The sequence below is a fragment of the Solanum lycopersicum genome, chromosome 2 (assembly GCF_036512215.1).
Source record: "Solanum lycopersicum chromosome 2, SLM_r2.1".
In the NCBI taxonomy this organism is placed as follows: Eukaryota; Viridiplantae; Streptophyta; class Magnoliopsida; order Solanales; family Solanaceae; genus Solanum; species Solanum lycopersicum.
In genome coordinates, this window is record NC_090801.1 from 68,009,417 (window position 1) to 68,033,000 (window position 23,584).

The 23,584-nt window shown below is 34.2% G+C and overlaps 4 protein-coding genes and 2 non-coding genes across 32 annotated transcripts; 2 read left to right on the forward strand and 4 right to left on the reverse strand.

Moving 5' to 3' along the window:
- Nucleotides 1-254: 254 nt before the first annotated feature.
- On the reverse strand, nt 255-2,684 carry LOC101259389 (molybdopterin synthase sulfur carrier subunit). The gene is made up of 2 exons (XM_004232032.5): nt 2,525-2,684; nt 255-705 (listed from the first exon to the last, which is right to left on the reverse strand). Exon 2 carries the CDS (start codon nt 687-689, stop codon nt 375-377), a length of 315 nt encoding a protein of 104 aa, XP_004232080.1. The 5' UTR covers nt 690-705; nt 2,525-2,684; the 3' UTR covers nt 255-374.
- A 2,666-nt stretch (nt 2,685-5,350) lies between these two features.
- LOC778242 (stress regulated protein) lies at nt 5,351-9,179 on the forward strand. 2 transcript variants are annotated; one of them, XM_010317580.4, is made up of 7 exons: nt 5,351-5,721; nt 6,212-6,440; nt 7,252-7,338; nt 7,729-7,875; nt 8,041-8,067; nt 8,153-8,248; nt 8,854-9,179. In XM_010317580.4, exons 1-7 carry the CDS (start codon nt 5,642-5,644, stop codon nt 9,052-9,054), a joined length of 867 nt encoding a protein of 288 aa, XP_010315882.1. In that variant the 5' UTR covers nt 5,351-5,641; the 3' UTR covers nt 9,055-9,179. The 2 variants fall into 2 exon arrangements, with proteins under 2 accessions (XP_010315882.1, NP_001233778.2); NM_001246849.2 differs by having other exon boundaries at nt 5,365-5,721; nt 6,222-6,440; nt 8,854-9,168.
- A 544-nt stretch (nt 9,180-9,723) lies between these two features.
- OEE1 (oxygen-evolving enhancer protein 1, chloroplastic) lies at nt 9,724-11,109 on the reverse strand. The gene is made up of 2 exons (NM_001321416.1): nt 10,785-11,109; nt 9,724-10,641 (listed from the first exon to the last, which is right to left on the reverse strand). The coding sequence occupies exons 1-2, from the start codon at nt 11,025-11,027 to the stop codon at nt 9,883-9,885; spliced, it is 1,002 nt and encodes a 333-aa protein (NP_001308345.1). The 5' UTR covers nt 11,028-11,109; the 3' UTR covers nt 9,724-9,882.
- Nucleotides 11,110-11,295: 186 nt separating this feature from the next.
- On the reverse strand, nt 11,296-11,369 carry TRNAI-AAU (transfer RNA isoleucine (anticodon AAU)). Its single transcript has one exon. It is a non-coding gene; the product is annotated as a tRNA-Ile (tRNA).
- Nucleotides 11,370-12,947: 1,578 nt separating this feature from the next.
- On the forward strand, nt 12,948-22,495 carry LOC101258808 (uncharacterized). 26 transcript variants are annotated; one of them, XM_069293951.1, is made up of 14 exons: nt 12,978-13,140; nt 14,836-14,989; nt 15,728-15,813; nt 15,921-15,968; nt 16,110-16,190; nt 16,886-16,910; nt 17,018-17,058; nt 17,422-17,535; nt 17,646-17,744; nt 17,834-17,907; nt 18,011-18,245; nt 19,783-20,283; nt 20,374-20,493; nt 20,592-22,495. In XM_069293951.1, exons 12-14 carry the CDS (start codon nt 20,013-20,015, stop codon nt 20,600-20,602), a joined length of 402 nt encoding a protein of 133 aa, XP_069150052.1. In that variant the 5' UTR covers nt 12,978-13,140; nt 14,836-14,989; nt 15,728-15,813; nt 15,921-15,968; nt 16,110-16,190; nt 16,886-16,910; nt 17,018-17,058; nt 17,422-17,535; nt 17,646-17,744; nt 17,834-17,907; nt 18,011-18,245; nt 19,783-20,012; the 3' UTR covers nt 20,603-22,495. The 26 variants fall into 26 exon arrangements, 24 of the variants coding, with proteins under 24 accessions (XP_069150040.1, XP_069150056.1, XP_069150051.1 ...); XM_069293948.1 differs by having other exon boundaries at nt 17,443-17,535; XM_069293944.1 differs by having other exon boundaries at nt 12,964-13,140; nt 16,110-16,910; nt 17,443-17,535.
- A 697-nt stretch (nt 22,496-23,192) lies between these two features.
- Nucleotides 23,193-23,277, reverse strand: LOC112940998 (small nucleolar RNA SNOR75). Its single transcript, XR_003245826.1, has one exon. It is a non-coding gene; the product is annotated as a small nucleolar RNA SNOR75 (small nucleolar RNA).
- Nucleotides 23,278-23,584: the final 307 nt, after the last annotated feature.

The window sequence follows — 23,584 nt, forward strand, 5'->3', positions numbered from 1 at the left end:
AGACTAAAATTTGTTTCTTTTCCTAGTCAAACTGAATCGCGAACCTCTACTTTTTGTATGGGAATAGATTTCTCATTTGTATGATATAGTTTTTATGATAATGGTCATCCTGGCAAGGAAAAATTTTGCAAATCCATCAAGGTTCCATTAGACAGAACATTTTAGGATCTTTCATGAATGCCATTTACTGGGCAGTGAGCTAAGTTCATTGTTACTACACACTCTCAGTATTCCATACATTGCAGATTCAATGATTTTAGCAAGAGAATTTTGTTCTTGTATTATTAGGGAATAAATAACACAGCTTAGTAATATGATCACACACATAAATACAAGTAAAATAGAGTTCCGATAATTGCAGTTCAGGAACTGAGTTAGCCTCCACTAATAGGAGGTATAATGGCCAATTCATCTCCATCTTTAACAGTGGTGGATTCGGCTGTGTATTCCTCATTCCGGGCAAGAAGCATGCACCCACGTATCTCTTCCAACCGTGGAAAGTGAGAAATGACCTTATTCAAGCAGTCACCGGCAGTACTACCATAAGAAACTTCCAATGGCATTTCAGTCATGCCAGTCAGATCTCTAGCACGGGCGAAAAACAGAAACTTTATTTGAAGAGATCTACTCTCATCTCCATTCTGCTGTAGAGCTTCCACATCTTTACTGTCAATTTTTTTATCAATCATGACAATTGCAAATAACCTGTCCAGTATATTCAACAGTAGGGGTAACGTCTATCAGTTATGCTCCGACAATGACTATTCGCCCTCTAGAATTAAAGAATAACTGAGTATTTAAAAGGATCTGTTACTTTTTCCTAAGAAAATACAACTAAATAATTAAACTTCTACAAGAAGTTGAAATCTAAAAGTAAGTTAAACACTGACTATAAGTAGACTAACTAAAGACACAAAAATAGAATTGAATTTAGAACTATGTTAACATGACCAAAAGTGACCAACATCTTATGTAATGGAAAACAATGCATTTGCAATTGACCAAAACCATTAACCCATGTCCACACACTTCACAGTGAAAGAAAATGATGTTCCTTCTTTTACAACATTAAGTTCAATGCAGAATTAACAGTCATTTTAAAATGAGTCAAGAGAACTAAAAAGAAAGGGTAAATTCAAGCCAAGTTCACTACATCCATGTATGTACTTACATTATGGTTAAGATAAACTTGTAAAGAGTATAGAAGAGTTGGATTTCCAAGTAACGGCAGAAAGTCACAAACTTATTTAAGAAAGAAATGAGAAAAATGACACAAACTAAAATAGTATAGAAGTATTGGATTTCCTAGTAACAGCAAAATAAAACTTAAGTAAGAAAGAAACTAGAAAAATTGGCACAGACTAAAAGAGTATCGAAGAGTTGTATTTCCTAGTAACAACAAAAAGTGACAAACTTACTTGAGAAACAAATGATAAAAGATGACACAGCATATTTTTTTGGAAGCTAAGATCAATTTATAGGATTCAGTCAAAACACAGCCCCACCCCGCCCCACCCCCCCAAAAAAGAAGGAGAAAGCATAGCAAACAGCTAACCACATCAGGAAGTAGATAGGATAAAGATACACCAATTTGTTGAAGGCATAACACCCGACTATGCTATGTTATAGATACAATCAGACTACGCTTCCAGATTTCACTCATATACTAATCCATTAACTTGTTGAATTCCAAATAAAGTTTCAAGCTTAATTTACACAAAATTTGGTTATGAACCATTTCAAAAGAAGACATGAGTATCTATTCAATTTAACTTTGATTTGGATTGAAAGAAAATATAAGTTCGATAACTGTCGTTAAGAACTAATCATCCTGGTAAGGCTCACTGGGTACGTTGTTGTTGTTGTCATCCTGATAAGGCTCATGTCTGCTGTCCTTGTTTATAGATCAATGGGATTCATGGCAGGCTACACCTCCCCTCAGCCCCCACAAACCTCCCAAATAGGGAAGTAAACACTAAATTAAGAGAGCACCGAAAAGATTCTCTTCTTAGTTCTTAATTTATTTTTTATTTTCTTTTAATCTGTTGCCTAAAACCGAGTATATGTGTGTTTATCAGCTAAGACATTTGCACAACTACCTACGAAATTTCTGTTCCAATCTGATGATCATCTTTTCGATTTCTTTCCTTTTTTTTCAATTTTTTTTTGGATGTTTTGTGTCAAACTGGTAAATAGATTCAAGTTAAATCCATAAACAATCTACGTGACTCCTCAATGAACATGTATTCTCCAAGTAACTGGAACATATAATTCTGTTTTAGGCATCTAAGTATAAGCAAAGTATATAATAACAAGAGAGTAGTTAATTAGCATCTTTCAGAATAAGGTCAAATTCTCTGAAACATGTGATTTTAGCAAATTGTCCAATTTTCTAAGAGCTGAATCAACTTATAGAGCAATTTTCATTGCCTCTTCGTATGATAATTTGAGAATTCACCCAAAACCAAAAAACTGTATTCACATAAGAACTGGTCAAAGAGGAATTACAGAAGGTCGAATATACCTGAACCCACAAGTAGAAGAGGGAGAAGCCTCGGATGCTTTCTCTCGAAGACTTAAGCAAAGAATTTGCCCTAATTTCCGATAGAAATTAAAGAAATCCGCAGAAGTGATGGAGTGGGCAAAATTGAAAAGAGGGCACAAAAACAATTAAATTAAAAAAAAAATGCTTAGGGACACTGGAGGCTGGAGCAATACCTTTTTTATTGGAGAAACTTTTAAAAGGTAAAGTGTCTAAGATGAAAATATATTTACTTATGTCTGAGATACAAACATATTTTATAGATTAATTATATATTAAAAGTGACTAATTGTATACTAAATTAGATTATAAAAGGATAAGATATTGTGTCTAAGATGAAAATATATTTACTTATGTCTGAGATACAAACATATTTTATAGATTAATTATATATTAAAAGTGACTAATTGTATACTAAATTAGATTATAAAAGGATAAGATATTTGTTGCGAATAAATTATAAATATAATATTTAATTTAAACTAATAGATCGTTATCTTATATAATTTTCCTTTTTTACTGTCTCAATCACTATTACTCTAATCTTTTTTATTCAATATTAAATAGTGAGTGTTAGAATTTTCTATTTAGTTCAACTAAAAAGAAAATTTAAGAAATTTAGTGAATTTAAAATTCTATGTATTAGAGAGATTATTTTTTAATCATTTATCCAACATAAAATTAACTTAAGTATAAAAAAGTTCATCAACCAAAACAGGACTAAAGTTTAACCACTTTTGGAGGCTATATAATTAAGAGAGAAAGATATTTAGCTTAAGGAGCTTTTAATAACATCAAAAAGTTTTAAAATTTGAGTAAAATATGAGTCTAATAGAAACATATTGTAATTCAAATATGTAAAAAAAGAAAAAGAAATAATATTTGGAAAAAATTTGGCAAATAATGTTTGTCCATACAATTTGCCATTATTTGGCAAATATTTTTGGCAAATATCCCAAAATTTCCAAATACTAGTTTTTTCTAGTATTTGGGCCAAATCTCATTATTTGGGATATTTTAAAAATTAAAATTTTACCCCAATCTTTTATCTTTTACAAAAACACCCTCTCTAGTAGTTGTTTGCGTTGTATTACATCATTTTTTACGCGAACATCAAAATAGTGATGAAATATGTAGTGAATATTAAATAATGATATGATTGTTGATGAAAATTATTAAAAATTGGCTTTAGGTAACAAAGTCATGTACTTTGTTTACTTCACGATGTATGAAATAATTCTTGTTGCACTCACTCCAAATTACCACATTGCTTTAGTGTCATGGACATTATTTGTTATTGTTGTAACGAACATTCATTGACTTGTATTACAAACTTTTAGTTAATTTTGATCGTTTTTAAAACTTGTGTGTATAAATCATATTTTTCTAAAAAGGTAAAATATATTTCCCAAATTTTATGGCCAAACACATGGTGAAATTTCACCCAAATTTTCACTCAAATAATATTTGCCAAGAATATTTGAAAATCTATGACCAAACGCTAGCTTAAATTGACTTATATGAGTTTACACTTTTGGTCTCATTTTAACCGTTGCCTTTAGTTATTTTAGCGTTTATTAAAAAAATAAGGGATAATGCACAATTACCCCTTAACGGATGCCTGAAATTTCAGAGACATATTTACACTATACTAACGTCTTATTATCCCTGAGCTTATTTTATCAATAATTTTCTATTCCGTTTCGACCTACGTGACACTATCTTGTGGATCCAACGCTGATTCACTTTTTCTTTCAAGCTAATGTCATGTAGGCCAAAAAAGGATAAAAAAAATTACTTATAAAATAAGTTCAAGGGGTAATAGGACCTTAGTATAGTATGAGTGTGTCTTTGAGATTTCGGGCATAGATTGAGGGAAACTTGTGCATTTTTCCAAAAAATAATAAAATATAAGATACACAGTTTACTGAATGATTTTTTAAAAATCAAATATTGTGATTTTTAGGCATATAATTTTATAAAATAGCTAATTATTTATTTAAAATAAATTTTATAACTGCAATTTCATTTTATTCTGATCCGTAGTAAACATTTTATCATTGACCTTTCTCTCCAAAAATCTCACTCACCATTCTCCCTTGTCTCTCTCACCTTATACAAATATAAATGTATAAATTGTGTTTGTATAAAACAAGAAAAAACTGTATATATAAATGCAAATATATATCTCTTCGTCCTATACACTTATAATTATACAATACATCTATGTTAATTTCTCTTTTGCCTTTCTCTCTTTCTCGCTTATACAAACACATATTATACAAAATACAACGTATAATTTGTGTTGTATAAAGCAAGAGAGAGATTTAATATACATACATATACGTTTTAATTCGATTTAATTATATACAATTCAAATTTGGATATACAAACATAATCATTGATACATATACAAAATAGTTACATATATATAATTATCTAACCAAAATGATATACAATTATTATATTTTTATTCAAACAAGCTATCTGCAATTTATACAAATAAGATGATCTATAGCAAATTATAGGGCGTAAATATAATTTTTATGGTTGCTAAACATAAAATTCTAACTCTTAATTTTAATATTGAATTTGAAAGGAGTATTATATTTGGAGAGCTAAAATGACGCTAATGTGTAAAGTTAATAGTGAATTTGAAAGGAGTATTATTTTTGAAGAGCTAAAATGACGCTAATGTGTAAAGTTAATATTGAATTTGAAAGGAGTATTATTTTTGAAGAGCTAAAATGATGCTAATGTCTAAAATATCAGGAGTTAAATATATTTGATCTTAAATATTATAAACATATCTACAAATGAGTGACAGGGATATTTAGTGCAATTTATCCTAAAAACTTTAACCCAAATACGACGGGAGCCTTATCTTCTCGTGGCTGAAACTGTAGAAAGCTTGTCTATTTCACTGTTTTTTTTTAATTAATTATACATTAATTCTGTAGTTTGTAGTTTGTTGAATGGGGAGTATTGCTGCATATTGTGGTGGATTGCTATGTTGTTCGGAGTTACGATCGAGCAATTCAAGGATAGTTTCGGGCTTATCGGTGTTGGAACAGGTGGATAAGGAGTTGACGAAGGGAGATGAAAGGGCTGCTTTGTCTCTTGTCAAGGATTTGCAGGGAAAACCTGGTGGCCTTCGGTGTTTTGGCGCTGCTAGACAGGTTTGTTTTTGCAATGTTCTCTTCATCCGGATCAATTCAGTAGGCACAGTCCCTACAAATTCACGTTTGATAGGTTTTCACTGTTTTTATTCTACCTATTGCATAGTTTTAAGCTGATGGCACAGCTTTGGTATGGGTTACACTGACTACGTTGTTGTTCTGATTTTAAGGCATTGTTGTATAAATGAGTATAATCTACTTTCCTTTTGTTGATTAATCTTTTTGCATTTGTTATAAAGTTTTTAGTTATATATAGAGATATAAATGGTTTGTAAGAAAGGGTGAAATCTTACTTAGTTGTTAGTGATTAGCCGGGCTTAGTGGTAAACTACATCTAGTTAGGTTGAATAATTAATCGTTATGATTTTATTGGACAGACATTGGTCTTGTTATTCTCAGAAATCTGCTTTAAGTTTACAAGTTTATTGAAGAAACATTTGCCTTGTTTCTCTGAGCTTATGTAGGAAAACTGGTTTAACTTTATGTGTAGGCTCATGCAGGTACCACAGAGGCTGTATTCCTTAGATGAATTGAAGTTGAATGGAATAGAAGCCATATCTCTTCTGTCACCAGTTGATGCTACCCTTGGAGCAATTGAAAGAAATCTGCAAATTGCTGCTATATTAAGTGGTTCTGCAGCATGGTATGCGCTTGATTTGAGCCCACAACAGATCCTTTTTGTTTCTCTGGGGGTTCTGTTTCTGTGGACTCTGGACTTGGTAAACTCTTAAGATGCCTGTCAATTTGTCTTCTGGAATTTCTCTATGGCTGTTCATAGAGCAATTTTTGTATCTTTTCGTTAGAAACTTCTTGAAAATTTGTTCCGAAGGTTAGAGTCATGTTATTCACCAAGCAATTGATTTGCTGTGAGTTTTACAAGATTGATTGCTGCTTTTCTTCCATAGAAACTCAAAATTTAGTTTTACTTTAAACAAATTGCTAGGAACAAAAACCGCATTTATAGTAGTTACCAGCTTTAATTTTCTTTTATAGAAGATATTCTGAAAGAGATAAATCTACAACAGATAAGTTAAAAAGAAAATCTACAACAGAAGAGGGCAAGAACTGAATACCAACTGACATAAGAAAAATCACCAATATGAGCAAAGTCTCCAATATAGTGCTGCGATAGCTTTACTCCAAAAAGGGTTGTCAAAGACTAACTTATCACATGCATGTCAATTTATGAAATCACTCTGTAAGAACTAAGCTTTCATGAAACAGTCACTATTGACATATCCAGATAAAAAACACTTTTTCTTTCCCCGTGTTGCCATTTCTCTACGTTTGAAAATCACACTGGGGACATGGTCATGATAATTTGCTAGTTTCATGTTATGTCATATTTCAGGAATATAAAGGAGAACAATCTTAACCCTGTGATAACAGTTTACACTCTTGTTTATGTATATTTGACTGTTAGTCTACTTAGTGAGTCAACAGAGGTGAAAGTAAGAAGTGTAAAATATGGAGTTATGTGTTCTGAGACATTTCAAACATGATAACTGAGTTATCCATATTTGTGCATAGGTTTCTTTCAATGGAGGAGTTGGTACTTTGGTCCTTGACACAATTGGCCATACATTCAGTCAGAAGTACCATAACAGGGTTATTCAAGTGAGATTCATCACTCTCATTCTCTCTCTGTCTCCCTCTCTTCACCTACACATACGAACACACACTACAGAGTATTTAGTTTTCAACTTTTTCTCGAAAAAACAACTAAATAGGTTCTAGTTTTCAACTTCCTTTGATTGTAACATCTTGCAAAAGACTTACAGATTGATTGATATTCAGAATTTGTTTCTTCATTTTCACTTTCTTGCTTCTTCTCAAAAAAAAAAAATAATTCATGTTCCTGCTAATTGCAATGTCCTTCATACACAAGTATTTAATTTCCTTATCATTTACCTCTACTTTTCTCTTTCTGAAAATCATTATTAGTTTGGCTTTTCTTTTCTGTGACTTGTCTTGTAACAAGCTGTTGATTCCCCAATTCTGTTCTAGCATGAAGCTGGGCATTTCTTGATTGCCTACTTGCTGGGTATTCTTCCCAAGGGGTATACACTCACCAGTTTGGATGCTTTGAAGAAGGAAGGATCGTTGAACATCCAAGCAGGAACAGCCTTTGTGGACTTAGAATTTATTGAGGAAGTAGGTAGTCTCCTATCAATTTTTTTAACCTCCAGTAAAGCTTTTCAGTTTTGGTTGTTCCTTGAATATTACTCTTTCTTCTCCTTTAAGCTTTCTGGGCTGGGCAATAATGATTTGTGTATAATTATTCTTTTTCTAGTTTGACCCTGATTCATTGCCGTGCAGGTAAATAGAGGAAAAGTAACAGCCACGGTATTGATCTCTGTCATAATTATCACGTATGTTTATTTCTGTGACCTGTTATATGATTCCTTCACTAATAATGCACTTCTAACAGATGCTGAACAGGTTTTCATGTATTGCGCTAGCAGGTGTAGCAACTGAGTATCTTCTGTTTGGGTATGCTGAGGGAGGTCTGTCTGACATTAATCAGGTTCATGTTATTCCTATGCCTCCTATAATCTGAAGAAAATCTAACTTTCTAGGTTTATTTTGCTCAGTTCATATCTCAACTGAGTGGGACATTTAAAGACATCATATGGTACACTGAGAATTTTACTATTTGAAGTGCAATAAACAGCTACTGCAGTTCTTATATACTCTTGTTCTAAGAAGAATAAGAGCTATTAATATGAGAAACTGCTATATTTCCATTAAACAATATTGCTCCTACCTAGATTTATCGTAGATTGTTATTCACTTTCATGCATAAAGAGCTCGGTCTTCCACCTGCTACTTTTTCTTGATGCAATTGTATAAGGCTGAGATCCCTACATCCTTTCTCTAGATATTGTACATTTGTTCAGTTTTCACCAAAATGATTGATTCTATATAGAAATAAATAGTGATGGGATAAAGTTTTCGTACCTTGTTTGATCGCCATGTTTGAGATAACTTATCCTACCATTATACATAGTGATAGGATGAGGTGGGATAAGTAGTCCTAGGATGACTTATAACTTATCCAGGGATAAATTTTTCCCAACCAAATGGCCCCAAATGTTAAACAAAGGCTAATAAATTTTTCCTGCTTGACAGTTGGATGCATTACTGAAAAGCTTGGGATTTACACAGAAGAAAGCAGATTCTCAGGTGAGATGGGCTGTATTGAACACAATCCTCATTTTGCGACGCCACGAGAAGGCACGATCGAAGCTTGCAGAGGCAATGACTCAAGGGAAATCTGTGGGCGTCTGCATTGACATCATTGAGAAATCCATCAGCGATGATGATTTGTAGCTTCATATTTCTTAAGATCCACCATATAATTCTGATATCCCCTGTGATACTCCTTCATTCTCTATATAGATTATAGAGTGACCTTTTGTGTGAAATTAAAATGAAGTTATTGCTTCTCGCCATAATTCTTCATAAGCAAAACCTTGCTCGAGAAATATGCTATAGCCAACCAGTAACTTCACCAGAGCGCTTATTCTTTGTAGGAATGTATAGATATATATAAATGATCGTCTTCTTTGAGAACATGAGAACGACAATAATGCAACTTTAGATAGAAGGCATTTTTTTCTGAAATACTAATAGATATAAAAACTATAAGCTATATCTAAAGTTATTGCGATAAATGGTATTCCATATGAAATTAACGAGATAACTGTTTCATGGAGATCCATCTTAAAACTGTGAATTGAACCGTGCTGTTTGTCAATTGTCAGATTGGTACTTGGTAAGGATCACCATTTCATAGCCTTATCTGGATGTAGTAGTATTTGACATCTCTCAACAGGATGGGTAAGTGTCTGAGACTCATTAGATGGATCACTCAACAATACTTACCGCTGCCAAATACAGAGACAGATTCGACGATTATATCAGAGTCTAGGCAAGCATACAACTTTTTACTTTCTTGAGATGGAACGCTTAGCAAATCTAAGTACATATCAGCATTTTGCAACTCAGTATGTTAATGGATTATTACTTATACTTGATAATATACAGGAAGATAGTTGTCTCATTACTTATCCAATTGGGTCATAGAAAGTTGAAACCTTGTAGTAACTTATAACAAAATCAAAAACGAAGAAATGATCCACAAAGTCTAAGATCTGTCTATGATTCAAGCTGGGCATACCAGATACCCTGGATTTTTACATCCTTAGGAGTCTTTGCCCCCAGATCAGTATCAGATGGCTGAATGCTCTCAAACACTCCAATCACCTCACCAGTCTGTGGGTTGCTCTTGGTAACAGTAAATGTGATCTTTCCTGTTAAAGACGCGGTATTCTTTACGTTCTCTTTCTGGAGCTCCTCCTCATCTCCTCTGCCTCCAGCTGGCAATGCAACAGCATTGTCGTAACCAGTGGATCCACCCCTGCCTTTTGGGTCAAGAAACGATGAACCTCTGTAGGATGGCACAAGGAAGTCGCCACTGAAGCTCTCAGGCTTTCCAGATGCCACAAGTTGTTTGATGGTGAAGAGGAACGGAACACGCTCACCACCAGGAAGCTGGACAGTAACAGCAGCGTAATCAATTCCATCCTTCTCCTCAAATTTAACAGTGCCATCAGGAGATACTTCAAACGGTCCCTCAATCTCATCCAAAGTGTAGGTTAAGCGAGTCATAAGCTTGGTCTTTTGGAAGTCTGGGGCTGAATTTTTGCTTACGCCCTCTGCCTTGACGGTGAATGATGTTGGCTCTAAGCAGAACTTCTTGGCGTTGTATTTGCCTGGCTTGAAGGAAAAGCTATCAACACCTCCATCTATGGTAGGGCACTGGTTTGCTGTTCCAGTTCCCTTTACTTCCATGTATGTCTTGCTCTGGATCTCATCAAAGGTTAGACGTTTTGGAACTCCTTCAGCATTAGCTCCCTACATGATTAAGTTGCAAATTTCTCTCTTAGACACAGGACATCAAAAGAAAAAGGGACACAAAACTAAAGGAACATGAACTATAGATGACAAGATAATCATTCCAAAAAATGAGCAGTTTTAACAAAACACTATTAACTTACTGAGACAACAAGGGCAGAAGTGGCAAGGGCAAATCCTGCAATCTTGGCAGCATCAGTGCATTTCTGAGCAAAATCTTTAAGATCAGCTTGCAAAGAGCAAGAAAGCTTGGATGCAGATGGTTCAAGACCAAATGCCTTGCTCAAACTTTGAGCTGACCTCAATGGCAAGTTGTTTCTGGCAGAGACACCACCAACCTTAGTTGGTTGCATAAGAGTAGCAGCTGCTTGTAGAGAGGCTGCCATTTTGTTTTTGTTTTTCTGATCAGTTCTCTGCTGCTGTTTGTTTCTGTTTATTAGAAACTAACAAGTGTGACAGTTGGATGGTCAGATTGCAGAAATAATTTTTGGTGGTTTTGCTGTGAGTAAGATAAGATATAGGATAAGGTTTTCTTTCATTGGTTTGTTGGATTGCCATATGGCAAAATTAGTACTTAGGATAAATCGATACACACTCCTTATGCATAAAATAAATAGTAAAGAGTTATAAAGAGAAGAAATTAGAAAAAAGTAATGGCCCATGCAGGTCTCGAACCTGCGACCTTCGCGTTATTAGCACGACGCTCTAACCAACTGAGCTAATGGGCCAGACATCCAAAATGTTATCGTAATTGTATATTAAAAATATTCAAGAGTACACTTCCGTTTTTTGTGACTGATGCCTCGCAAATGTCATAGTAGCCCAGCTTCCTTCTCAGCCTGCCAAAATAAAACGTGAACCAAAATATAAAATTATCGTAGCATGGTGGTTTATCAGCCGCACTTATGCGAAGTTTGTCTAATAATTTTTTAATATTCAAATTTAATTTGAATTATTCTCGATAATTTAATTTTAAATGAAATTTCACTATGCGTTTAATCATAAATTTTGGTAGTGATATTAAATTATTTTTAAAAATATGATTTATATTCGTAAGTTTTACAAATTATTATGAATACCTTTTTAACTTTGTATTGTTAATTTATAATAAATATGTTACCTTAAAAAATAACTTTATAACCAAATTGATAACAATCAACTACACCAAAATAACAATATTGACAAGACTCAAGAGCAATACATCAATCACATATTCAATCTTGTCACGATGAATTATAACTCATTAAAAATATTTTATTATTTTTTCTGCCATGTTTTACATAGAGCAAAGATGAACGGTTATTAGTTATTAATGGAGTAACATGGTAGATAAATACTAGTTGAAATTAATAAATGATAAATTTTCTTTTATATAAAATATAAAAGTTTGGAATATTTTTTAATATTTTCAAGAGAAAATAATTATTTTCGTCCCCCTGTTATTGTCTTATATTGGTTTTAGTCCCTGTGATATCTCACTAATCATATTTAATCTTTCATTAATTAAAGTAAGTGATTTCAGTCCTTCTACTAACAATGGGCAGAGAACTGTATAAAACGAATTGTATTATTATAAGTGTATAAAACGATTATATACAATTTGAATTTATATAAAATGAGAAAGAGAGAAAGACAAAAAAGACTTGACAAGGAATATACAATTGAATCGAATTGTATAAAATGAGAAAGAGGGAAATTAGATATAATTTGAGAATTGTATAAAACAAGAAAGAGAAAAAGGCAAAAGAAACTGACAGAGGAGTATTTTTATTGCATAATTATAAGTGTATAAGACGAAAATATATGTACATGCATGTGTATATACAATTTTCTCACGCTTTATACAAACAAAAACGCAATTTATACATTTCGCTTCTGTTTGTATAAGTGAGAAAGGCAAGAGTGGCGAGCGAGATTTGGGAAAGTGGCGAGCGAGATCTGGAATAGAGGAGAGAGGGGAACAAAAATATATGTATTTATACAATTTTCTCTGCTTTATACAATTAAAAATAATTTTCATACACTTGTGTTTGTATAAAAAGTGAGGAAGCGAGCGAGAGATTGGAGGAGAGTGGCGAGCGAGAATATTTGAGAGAGAGGCGCCCAACAATCTTTTGCAAACGTTTGCTATAAAGCATAATTAAATCAACCCTAGCTACTCCATTTATTTTAGGTTATTAATTTACTATTATATATAATTTTCTCTTAAAATATAATTTTATATGATAACAACAAATTTCACGTTAACAATGTAATATATATATTTTTTACAAAAGTAATATACTTTGTGCGTATTAATTACCCCCGCAGTATCAAATACGCAAGTTTTAATAACTGTAAAGGAGCACGCATTTTTAAAACCCAGCAGTCAGCACCATCTATAGGCAGAACTTGCACGCTACCGGGCGAGTTCTCCACCGGATTGCCGCTCTTAACCGTCCCGGCGACTGATGTGCGTTGAAAGACTAAACCCTAAATCAATTATCCTGATCTTTATTGGTATTTTGCTGTTCTTCCCATTATCTTCTATTCTCTCACAAAAAAGAATAAGGAAAATTCAAGAACTCGATTGAATTTTTTAAAAATTCAAAGGAATTGTTGTTTTTCAAGAAAATTTAATAAACCCCTTTTTTAAAATATAAGTTATGTTGCCACCCTGGCGGTGGTAGTGTAGTGTAGGTTAAGGATGTTCAAGAATTTCGAATGGCTCTAGCAGCAAGTATTTATACAGTGTCACGTGAGAGGAACTAAAGAATATTTCAGAACAAATTGAGGCCAGTTGGTGTTCTTATACGAATGATTGTCGAAGAAATTCACGTTAGAGGAGGAAGGAAGGCAAAACTAGTTAGTGCTTTGAATAGTCTAGATTACTATCCATAGCTAGTTTGAATGTTAAAGAATGATTTGATCTGCAAGACTGGGGCTGTCCATTTGAATTTTCTTTGTACTTACATGGCTCTTTGGTAATAATATCTGTTATTTCAAATATAAAAACGTAAGTATTTTAATTATAAGTAAGTTGTGATTTGTAGTATTGTTAATGAAGATAATAAATTGGACAGAGTTTCATAAACCCCCAGTGACCATTTTCCTTTGCATGGTTTAGACTTTGATTTTGATTGTTTCTTAAAAATGGAAAATTGTGCCACGTAAGAGAAGTGAATTATATGGTTCGTCTTCTCTTATTTTTGTTAATGTTTGAATCAGTAGAGGTGGGCTGCGTATAATATCATAGCTAGGTGACAAAACGATGGCAAGTCGTGCTATTGTTTCGATTAATTGCACCTGGGAATTTGTTTGCTACTTGCACAAACAAAACAGTCACAGCCTGTTGAGGTTTTTCAATGAATTCTTGTGTTCATTTGTTTGCTACTTTTGATGATGGGGGCATATGCTTTATATGAAAATTGATACTATTTTTCTCCCTAGTATGTTGCTCCATTCTAGTATCGTTATTTTCTTCCAAATAAAATATTTCAATATCGCAACTCTATTTCTTTTTTCCATGAAATTTACTTCCTTGTTGGACTGTTCATTTTATGTTTGAACCTAACCTAGTTTCTACAAGGTATCTCTCCAATTGGCATTGGTAAGTTTTAGTTTCTTTTACATTGATCTGATGCATTTTGATGAGCAGAAAGTTCTGTTCAATTTATTATTTTACTTCATCACTGAAGTTGTAATTTCTTTTAAAGGATCCAGTATCTCACGAGATGGACTGGTGCTGATGGGAGAAAGATATGATAATCTTTTCTATTGTATTGATGCTGCTGTACATAATTTATTTTGCCTGATTACTATGATGTTCATCACTTGGAATGGTTGTTTAGTCTGTAGGATATTGATCAAATGATAGACTGTTTATTGGTTTGTGTTCATTAATATTTGTTACAGATGTTCTTTTATCTTTAATTTTGTGTCTTTACCTGTAATTGAGGAAAGTTGTATAGCTGTAGCCTGTACACAAAACAAAATATTAAGGCTTACATTTTGGAGATAGAGAGATGAAAGATATTTGTTGTTGATCACTACTTTATGTAGAGGTGTTTTGATTATTTATTGTGGTTGAAGTTGAGTTGGAACATACATATTGGTACTTATATGGAGACAGTATATGTTTCTGTTTCTTTCATCTTCTGTCTTCATTTTTGTCTGACCATCTTAATATGGTTTCTTATGCTTCATTTACGCTAGCGACATCAAAGTACAGCCATTCAGACGACATTCGTACTTACCTAGCAAGCTTTGGCTTTAAAGGAGAGGTTCAGAGCTCTATTTCTGTCTTTCTTTGGTGGAAATTGTTGCTAAAACTCACTGGAGACGAAATGAATATCGTAATGTTTTGAAGGTAAAGTTCTTTTGAGATTTAATTGGTAATATACATTAGGATATGTATAAAACTACTAACTTGATCTTTGTTCTTGCCATTGTTTACAAGACAAGTAAAACTACTGCTCTTCCCGTATCTTGGTATTCTTCCATCCAATAATAAAGAAAGAAAGAAAATTTGAGAACTCATTGTTATCATATTATCTTGGAATTCTTGGATGTATTCTCTTTAAGAAAAATTCCAGAACTTCATGGATTTTTGAAGTTACATTGGTATTCTTAAATGCATACTTTTAAGGAATGCAAAGAAATTTAGTTATCAAGAATATATTAGCATTGCACATATAAAGGAAATTTCACATTATATGATAGCCGAGCTTACTCTTTAGTACACCTACTTAATTTTATGTACTCATGTGTGACATCTGTTGGACTCATCTGTTAATTGGGGTCGGATGTTATATTAGTTCTGGGAGGGTTTGGTGATAAAGGTGTGGAGGGTAAAATAGTTGCTGCCAAATATGCCCGTAAAACAGGATACTTTACCTGGGCATATGTCTAGGCATGCAAATTGCTGTTATCGAGTATGCTAGATCCATTCCTGGGTTGCAAGATGCGAACAGTACGGAGTTTGATCCCAACACTCACAGTTGTGTAATTTTTATGCCGGAAGTTTGTTTCTGATATTTCCCTGTCATCATGATTTTCCCTCACGATCTTCATGTGTTTTACATTAACCTGTAGATCATGTTCACAGGGTTCAATCACACATATGGGTGGTACCATATGTCTTGGATTAATAAGAATGTATTTTCAAGTAAAAAATTCTGAACCTGCAATACTGTAAGTGCTTCCTTTCCTCCAACCTCACTGCATTCGCTGTATCTTGATAATTCTGGATGATTTCTCCTATTGATATCACCAAGTGGATAAACTATATCTTTTCTCAGATTTGGCAACCAGAGCTTTGTAGATGAGAGGCACGTCATAGATATGAGGTTCAACACTTTTTTTCCTTTAAATTTGGAACTGTGGGGTAACTATTGCACATCTAGGTGGACTGGTTTTATAATTATATATGGACCATGTGATAGCTTTAGTAAGGGATGACTGCTAAAAACTTATCCGGTGCTGTGTAGGTGAATCCTGTTATGGTGTAGCAATTTGAAGATGCTGGCCTTTCTTTCACTGGAAAAGATGAGTGTGGTTGCCGCATGGAGGTGAACCGTTAACGTAATTGAATTATGAAGTCATGATAAATACTCGTAGTGTTGTTATTGGTTTAATTATAATTGAATTATGAAGCCATTGAATGGAAATATGTGAAGTTTTTATTGTTTAAGGCCCCACACACACAACTCTAAATAAAATTAAGTAGTTTAATTTTAAGAAGTTGTGATTTGTAGTACTTTGAATGAAGACATTTAATTGGACAGACTACCATATACACCCTCAGTGGTCATTTTCTTTTACATGGTCTAGACTTTTTTTCTTCTTTGAAATGAACATGGTCTAGAATTTTTTATTTTGATTGTTTCTTAAGAGTTGAAAATTGTGTCATGTAAGAGAATGGGGAATTTTATGTTTTCGGATTTAATTAATGTCTTGAGGATCAATAGATGTGGGCTGCTGAGGATATGGCAAGTCGTTGTACAAAAGGTAGTGATCGATGAGACTCTTTCATTAATTCTTATGTTCCTTTGTTTGCTAGTTCTGATTACGAGGGCATATGCTTTACATGAAAATTGATATACGTTTCCTCCTATTAGCATGATGCTCCATTCTAGTATCGAAGTATTTTTTCCCCAAATGAATATTCTTATATCACAATACTATTTCTTTTTTCCATGAGATTTACTTCCTTGTAGGACTGTTCTTTTGATGTTTGTTATTCTTATAAGTTGTGTTCTCCTAGGTGAACTTTAAGATGGATGATAATGGTAAGTATTAGTATCGGCGACATTGATCTAATGCATTTTGATGGACATAAAGTTCTGGCCAATTTATTATTTTCCTTCATCCCCTGAAGTTGTAATTTCTTTTGAAGGATCTGGTGTCTCACGAGATGGACAAGGAGAGAAAGACATGGTAATTGTTTTGCAACATATTGGACTGACAACTATTATGTTCATAACTTGGAATGGTTGTTGTAGTCTATAGGGGTTGCATGCATTACTCAACTGATAGGCTGTTGACGGTTTGTGTACGTTAATATCTTTTTGCAGATGTTCTTTTGTTTATTGTTTTTCGGTTTTACTTGTAATTGGGCAAACTGGTACAGCTGTACGCAACACAAAATATTGATGCTTACATTTTGTTTTTGCTTTTACTGTATGATGTCATGTACTTCGCATTCCTTTCATCTTCTTTTGTGTTTCCTTGTTGTCTGGCCATTCTTTCTACTTTTTATATGCGCCTTTACAACAACGACATCAAAATACAACCATTCAGATGATTTGCATCCTTCCCCAGCAAGCTTTGGCTTTAATAGAAACCATTTACGCGGAGCTGTTCGTTGCACAGAAGCCTGATACATGATGGATCATCTTTGTTTATTCCAGATAAGTTGAGGATATTTCCTGTCTTATTCTCTTCAGATTTTGTTCATTTGCACGCAATGAAGATGACCTTCTTTGCACACGTGCTTGTCCTTCTCTGTTTCTGCTGTTGTCCAGTGGGTTCGGGTGTCATCTGAGTTCCCTTAACAAATTGAATGCAAGTGATGGTTCATATAAACTCTCAGGATATATCTCTGGTATGTTCACACAGTGAAGGTATACAGGCTCAAGTTGATGGATAGGAGATGTGATAAGTTTATCTTTTCTACACTTTATTTCCCTGACAATCACTGTTTAATTTGCAGGTCTTTCAATATTTTTGTATGAACTTATTTCAGTATATTTTCCTGAACAAAGAAAATGGAAACTAATCGTTGGGGTTAGCATTCACTTTATTGAATTCTTGTTTCTCACAGTGCATTTACTATATCGGTGCTTCAGTGCTTGTTTTCAGTGGTGTTCTTGTTTTCCTTGTAATGCAGATATCAATTCAAGATTTATTTCCAAAAGACCAACACATAAATTACTTAATAACATAGAGATGAGTTTTGGTAGTGCTTCTGACATTGAGTAGCGAAATAGATCTCAGATTTTTTTTTGAGACAGTAACAACAAAATAGATCTCAGATTTATCCACTGTGTTTTTTGAACCTGAACTGCTCAAGATCTTTACATGATTTGACTTTGGAGCCTTCAATGACCTCTGTGGAACTTAAGGTGAGAGTTTTTGTTGGCAATTATTATTTAAGTGTTGTGGGATTGGGAAACGAATGTGAGTCTTTGGTTTTATTTTTGTAGAATTGAGTTTCTTAGGTTTAGTTTTGTGAGAATTGGTTTGGGTTGCTTTATGTAAAATTTATTTCAAAACACCTAATCATTTTTTGGAACTTCAATATGTGTGAAATTAATATGTTAAAATTTGCCGAACATCATTATTTATTACCAATCGTATAGGATTTCAAAGTATTAAGATGGAACCCCTAACAGTTAGAAGGCCCTTGCGGCACATCTATTCCCAGAGAACACAATAATCTCCCCTTTGTTATGGGAGAATAATGCAAAACCACGTTTCTAGCTTCCTGTGGTTGCAAAAGCAAACAGACCAATTTTAAGACGGACATATGTCATACATACTTGTTTTACTGATTGGAGTATTGAATTTTGTATAACAATGTGTTTGCTGTTCTCCAAGACTGACAATTCTTCTGGTTTGAACTTAGTCTCCTGGTTCTCTTACCCAATCATTTCTGCTTCCCTTCGAATGAATTTTGCGATTTTCCTCAAAATTTACTTGATTTTCATTTATCTAGATATTTGCTACATCAATCTTCTTGGAGCCTTGATATCTTTAGGAGATGATGACATCCAGCTTTTATTGATTTTTGAGATCAGGGTGGAGAGGTGGCTCATATTGTTAGGAGTTTCACACTTGTAGGTCAATCCTGGTCCATCTAATCCACAAAAAATTCCGTTATTCAGAAAAATTGAACCCTATCAAAAAATTTAGGTTGATTTTCATTCTTCAGTTGTGGAGGTTGGAAACACAACTTTGACCTATTAAATATGCTAATACTGTTGATCTTTGGCATCCTTCTAGAGATTCAAGAGCTTTCGAGTTTTACTTTTTTATGTGTTCTTTGTTTTCAAAAGGTATCAACTTTTACCTCCTTACTGAGTTATTATCCTTTCTCTTTTTTGAAGTAATAAATGAGAGAACAATATAAATGATTTGGATCTTAGAGAAAGTGACTTCACTTGAACATATAACACTACTCTAATGCTCTGATGTGCAGCATAACTTCCTTTTTTGGCACCATTGATACGGACTGTGTTAATCTGATAAAGCTATTTTGATGTGTTTTAAAAGAATATCTTGTGGTGACTAATTGGTTCTTAATGGTACTTTTAGGATTTGCACCCTTTCCTTTTATTGTTGAGTATACTGTCGCGAATCTCTGGACTGGAAGTCACTCTGTCGGTGAAAGCATTTGTACTCGACATTTTTATGCAACATCACTTAGGATTCATTGTACTTGATATGATTTGTACATGTAGCTTTTGTCCACTCCACATTCCCTTCCCTGTATGCTGTAGCAGTCGTCCACTTGCCTCACTTAAAGATGGGGGGGGGGGGGGGATTCTGGAGGGTGGTTAGTGGAAGAGTATGCTATCATGTAGTTTATCACTATCTTCTCTTTAGCTACTTTTGAAAAAATCTAGATAGAATAAAGATTCCTCTAATGTTTACCTACAGAGGGTTATTTCCTGTTAAACATGAGGCTGCTGTCACATATGATTTTGGAAACATCGAACGTAATCTCTTGGTCCCTGCCATAAATAATTTGGAGAAAGAGGACTGCAAAGTGTGATCTCAATTTTATGCTCTTTCTAGTGAGAAGATGTCCAGAATAGAGGAACTTGTTACATGGGATGTTTATGGTTCAGGTCCTTCTGAATTCTATTATGATGGAGATGATTTGACACATGCAATCTCATGGTGAAGAGATTCTTAAGAATTATTTGATACCACGAGCTATGCTCTCCTCTAGGGTGGATGGTGACTTACATAAATGGATTGATGCTGGAAGTCGAGGTAAAACAGATGAGCTTATTAGGAAGAAGAAGAGTACAAAAAGTCATTCAGCTCCTCCATTTTACCAAGGCAAGAAGAAGTTCTTTGCCACGGCTGAGTCTTCAAGAAAGGCAGCAGGAAATAAGAATATTATGACTGTTCATGATGTGCCACTCATGCCAGGTAATTGGTCCTTGAGTGCTTGTTTGTGTTAATAATGAACGATGATAGAAAATGTGTACCTAATTAATGTTTTTTCTATCGCGCGTAAAGCTGTAAGGAGACTGCATCATTCTGTAGAAGCTATCTGCTTGGAGCTTCACGACAGTCATCCCATCAATGTGATCAATCTTCCACCCCAAGTTGCGGTGACAGTGAATTCTCTGATGAAAGGTAATGTTATCAAACTTCTTGGGGGATTAGATTTCTTTCTGATATTATCCTAATCAAATATGTAAGTAATTTACACCGGCTGATGTTTCTCTCTTCAGTTCAAGTGTGAAACTGAAACTTGTGGACATTGGAATAGCAAATTACAAGCTCTAGGGGAGTGCACAAGCACACGATGGGTAGTCAAAATAAAGTAAACTTATCCTGCCATTTGTTCCTGACATGAATAAGAGAGCTGAATTTTTCTACTGCGTGTTTAAGTTGAATTTTTCTCTGGATAATGTATTAGCTTGCTGATACAGATGGATCATCAATAATTAGATTCTCTCTCCCATGTCCTACTGTCTCCTAGCTTGGTCACATAAGGGAGCCAAAATACCCCATCAGTGAATCGGGTCCTGAATAACAAGGCTTGCAAGGAGTAAGTTAATACTACTATTTAATTTATGAATTTGGAGCTATTTTGATGCTCTCTCTCCTCCTCCCACCCCCACATAAGAAGCGAAAGAACAAGGAATTAGAGCCAAAATTCATTTGAAATATTTTCTTTATTCCTGATGTCTTTATTTTCATTTGTGTTGGAACAATAACTCTTATTTGAAGTCATGGCATCGATTGCATCGGCATGAAATCAACCTATAATGTGCAGCGTAGCGACTAAGATCATCTGTATCCTAGTTTGGTTCTATGCCTACCTACAAAGCACTAATTTTGTGCTGAAGATATGTAGTCTCTAGTTTGTGATCATAACATTGAAGGATAATCTGGATCTGGAGCACGGTACAATCAAGAAATAAATTGTACAGTTGCTTTTGGTGGCAGCAACTCTCTTTCTCTCTCCCCCTCAAAACAGACACATACATACACCCACGGAAAATAGGAAAAGGGAACGGATTGTACAGTTTCCATGTAAAGCCGGAGTTGTGTATAGAATTTGAGCTAAATGAAAGAAGAAAGGTAATGCAACAGAAACAAAACCCTAAATAACCTTGGAAAACATGTTATGCTCTATAAATACAGCATGCCTCTTTAGAGCTTTGCATTACAAACTAATTACTCTGCTACTACATAGCCCATCTTCTCTTTTCCATTACTCATTCCTGCTTCTCAATGGCTTCCCTTAGCAGCCGTCATTGTTTGTTGCTCTTCTTATTACTCGATCCCTGTCTTCTTTCTTCCTCTCTTGCCAAAGGAACTGTACACTTTGGTCCCTTCAATTCTATATACTATTTTGGAAATAATGGCCATTCCTCTTCATCAGCCCCTGATCATATTGCTGCAACCCTCAGTTTGACTTCTACACAACCATTCACCCATCGAGGCATCTTGCCTTAGCTACCTACTGTCATGGGACCCTTTTTCTTCCTCAAGAATGGCATCCCACTGCCTCCCCCCGTCTCATGATCTAACACAGATTATCACATTCATGAAGTTCTTTTATAAATACTGCTCCTTTTTATAGGATTGCACCAAAAACAAACTTCTTCAGAAAGTCCCTCGTCTTTTATGGATCAACCCGGCATCAACGACTACAAGCATGGCTTCTTACATGGAAAATGTATTTTTGAGACATCCCATCTTGTGCCTGAAGTGGTAGAGACTGTTAAGAGTTCAATTGGAAAGACCTATCAAAGAAGCTGTAGGTGAAACTGTAATGTTTCCGAAATTCTACCCCTGGGCTGCTTTCTGGGTTATTTTCTTATCGGACTGAGGACGATTCAATTGGAAAATGCAGATGCCACAAGGGATTGAATATGTCACTGAAGCTTCACAGTGATCACCTTTGGCAAGCAATTTTGGAGCTGCGTTTGAGACACACTGATGCTCACATATATTACTATAAAGCGTTCACGGCTGTTCTCTATAGCAGTGGTTTGCATTGACTAATTGCGGAAGTCATGAATTTTGTTATATCAATGTTTTTTTATCTTGCTATTAATACAAACCTATAATGAATATATTTTCTCCAAATATTACGGCCTAACACAAAAAGATTCAAAATTTTCACCCAAGTAATATTTGTCAAAAAAATTTAAAAACCTAACATTTCTCCTGTCAAGCAATTAACCATTTACTAAATTCTAACATTTATTTGATTATGGGATCCCACATTTTCAAGCTAATTAAGTAGTCCCCTCTTACGATTATATTTGTGGTAATCTTCATTCATTTATATTATTGCCCTTCCATTGGAACTTGTTTTATTATTAAATCCAGCTGCTGTAGGGATAACCAGCGCCCATTTTAAATAGATTTATGAAAGTTATGATGTTAAAACACACGCACACAAAACAAATAGTAGCTAGTTTAAATTCAAATTATGGGAAAGACGAATTTCAGAAAAAATTTTAACCAAAACATTAGTGTGATGAAGGGAAGAACATGATCGAATTATAACGACTCTTTAAACATACGTGTTTTGGAGTGAAGCCCTAAAATCACACATTGAAAGCACAGATCTCACAAAAGTTCAAAAGGAAAACATTTTTGGAATTGGTAACATGTTACCACGCATTTCAAGCGCAAATCTTACTCTAAACTCAAAAGGAACTACAGAATGAAACTTTTAAATCTCTTTTTTAAAAAATGAAAACTTGGTTATATAATCAAGAGCGATTGCTATACCAGATTTAAAATCTCATAAACAATCAAAAACCAAAAAGCGAAGTAGTAATAACGAGGTAGAAGTAGCAAATAGGATTTCCTCTCAGACAAATGCCTCGATTGTCTTCATTATTTTAAAAGAATGGATTATCAGACTCGTCATCTGTTTGTTCATCATTGAGGAACTAATACTTCAACATTCACGATTTAAACACAAAAACAGAAATAAAAAAATATAATCATATCCTTAATGCAATGTAAGAGATCTACTGAAGAACAATTACCTCCTTGGCAGATAGAGTAGGTCATAGATATAATGAAGCTGTTCTACTTATAGGCATTAGTAGGTTTAGGGTTTCCTTATATTAAAGGGATAGGCTTCAGGCCCAATCAATACTTCTTCTGGAGCCCAACTGACTACTACTGGGCTTTTTTGTTGTCCTGGCCCAGTGAAGAAACTAGCTTAGACATTGTCCCAGACGGACCAATG

Excerpts from the sequence above, each read along its gene's own strand:
- LOC101258808 (XM_069293939.1), top strand. The coding sequence starts at position 20,013 with ATGCAATCTCATGGTGAAGAGATTCTTAAGAATTATTTGATACCACGA. Across the intron at positions 20,284-20,373 it reads TGATGTGCCACTCATGCCAG|CTGTAAGGAGACTGCATCAT; the intron begins GTAATTGGTCCT and ends TCGCGCGTAAAG.
- OEE1 (NM_001321416.1), bottom strand. The coding sequence starts at position 11,027 with ATGGCAGCCTCTCTACAAGCAGCTGCTACTCTTATGCAACCAACTAAG. Across the intron at positions 10,642-10,784 it reads CTTCTGCCCTTGTTGTCTCA|GGAGCTAATGCTGAAGGAGT; the intron begins GTAAGTTAATAG and ends TTAATCATGTAG.
- LOC778242 (NM_001246849.2), top strand. The coding sequence starts at position 5,518 with ATGGGGAGTATTGCTGCATATTGTGGTGGATTGCTATGTTGTTCGGAG. Across the intron at positions 7,339-7,728 it reads ACCATAACAGGGTTATTCAA|CATGAAGCTGGGCATTTCTT; the intron begins GTGAGATTCATC and ends ATTCTGTTCTAG. Across the intron at positions 8,249-8,853 it reads GTCTGTCTGACATTAATCAG|TTGGATGCATTACTGAAAAG; the intron begins GTTCATGTTATT and ends CCTGCTTGACAG.
- LOC101259389 (XM_004232032.5), bottom strand. The coding sequence starts at position 689 with ATGATTGATAAAAAAATTGACAGTAAAGATGTGGAAGCTCTACAGCAG.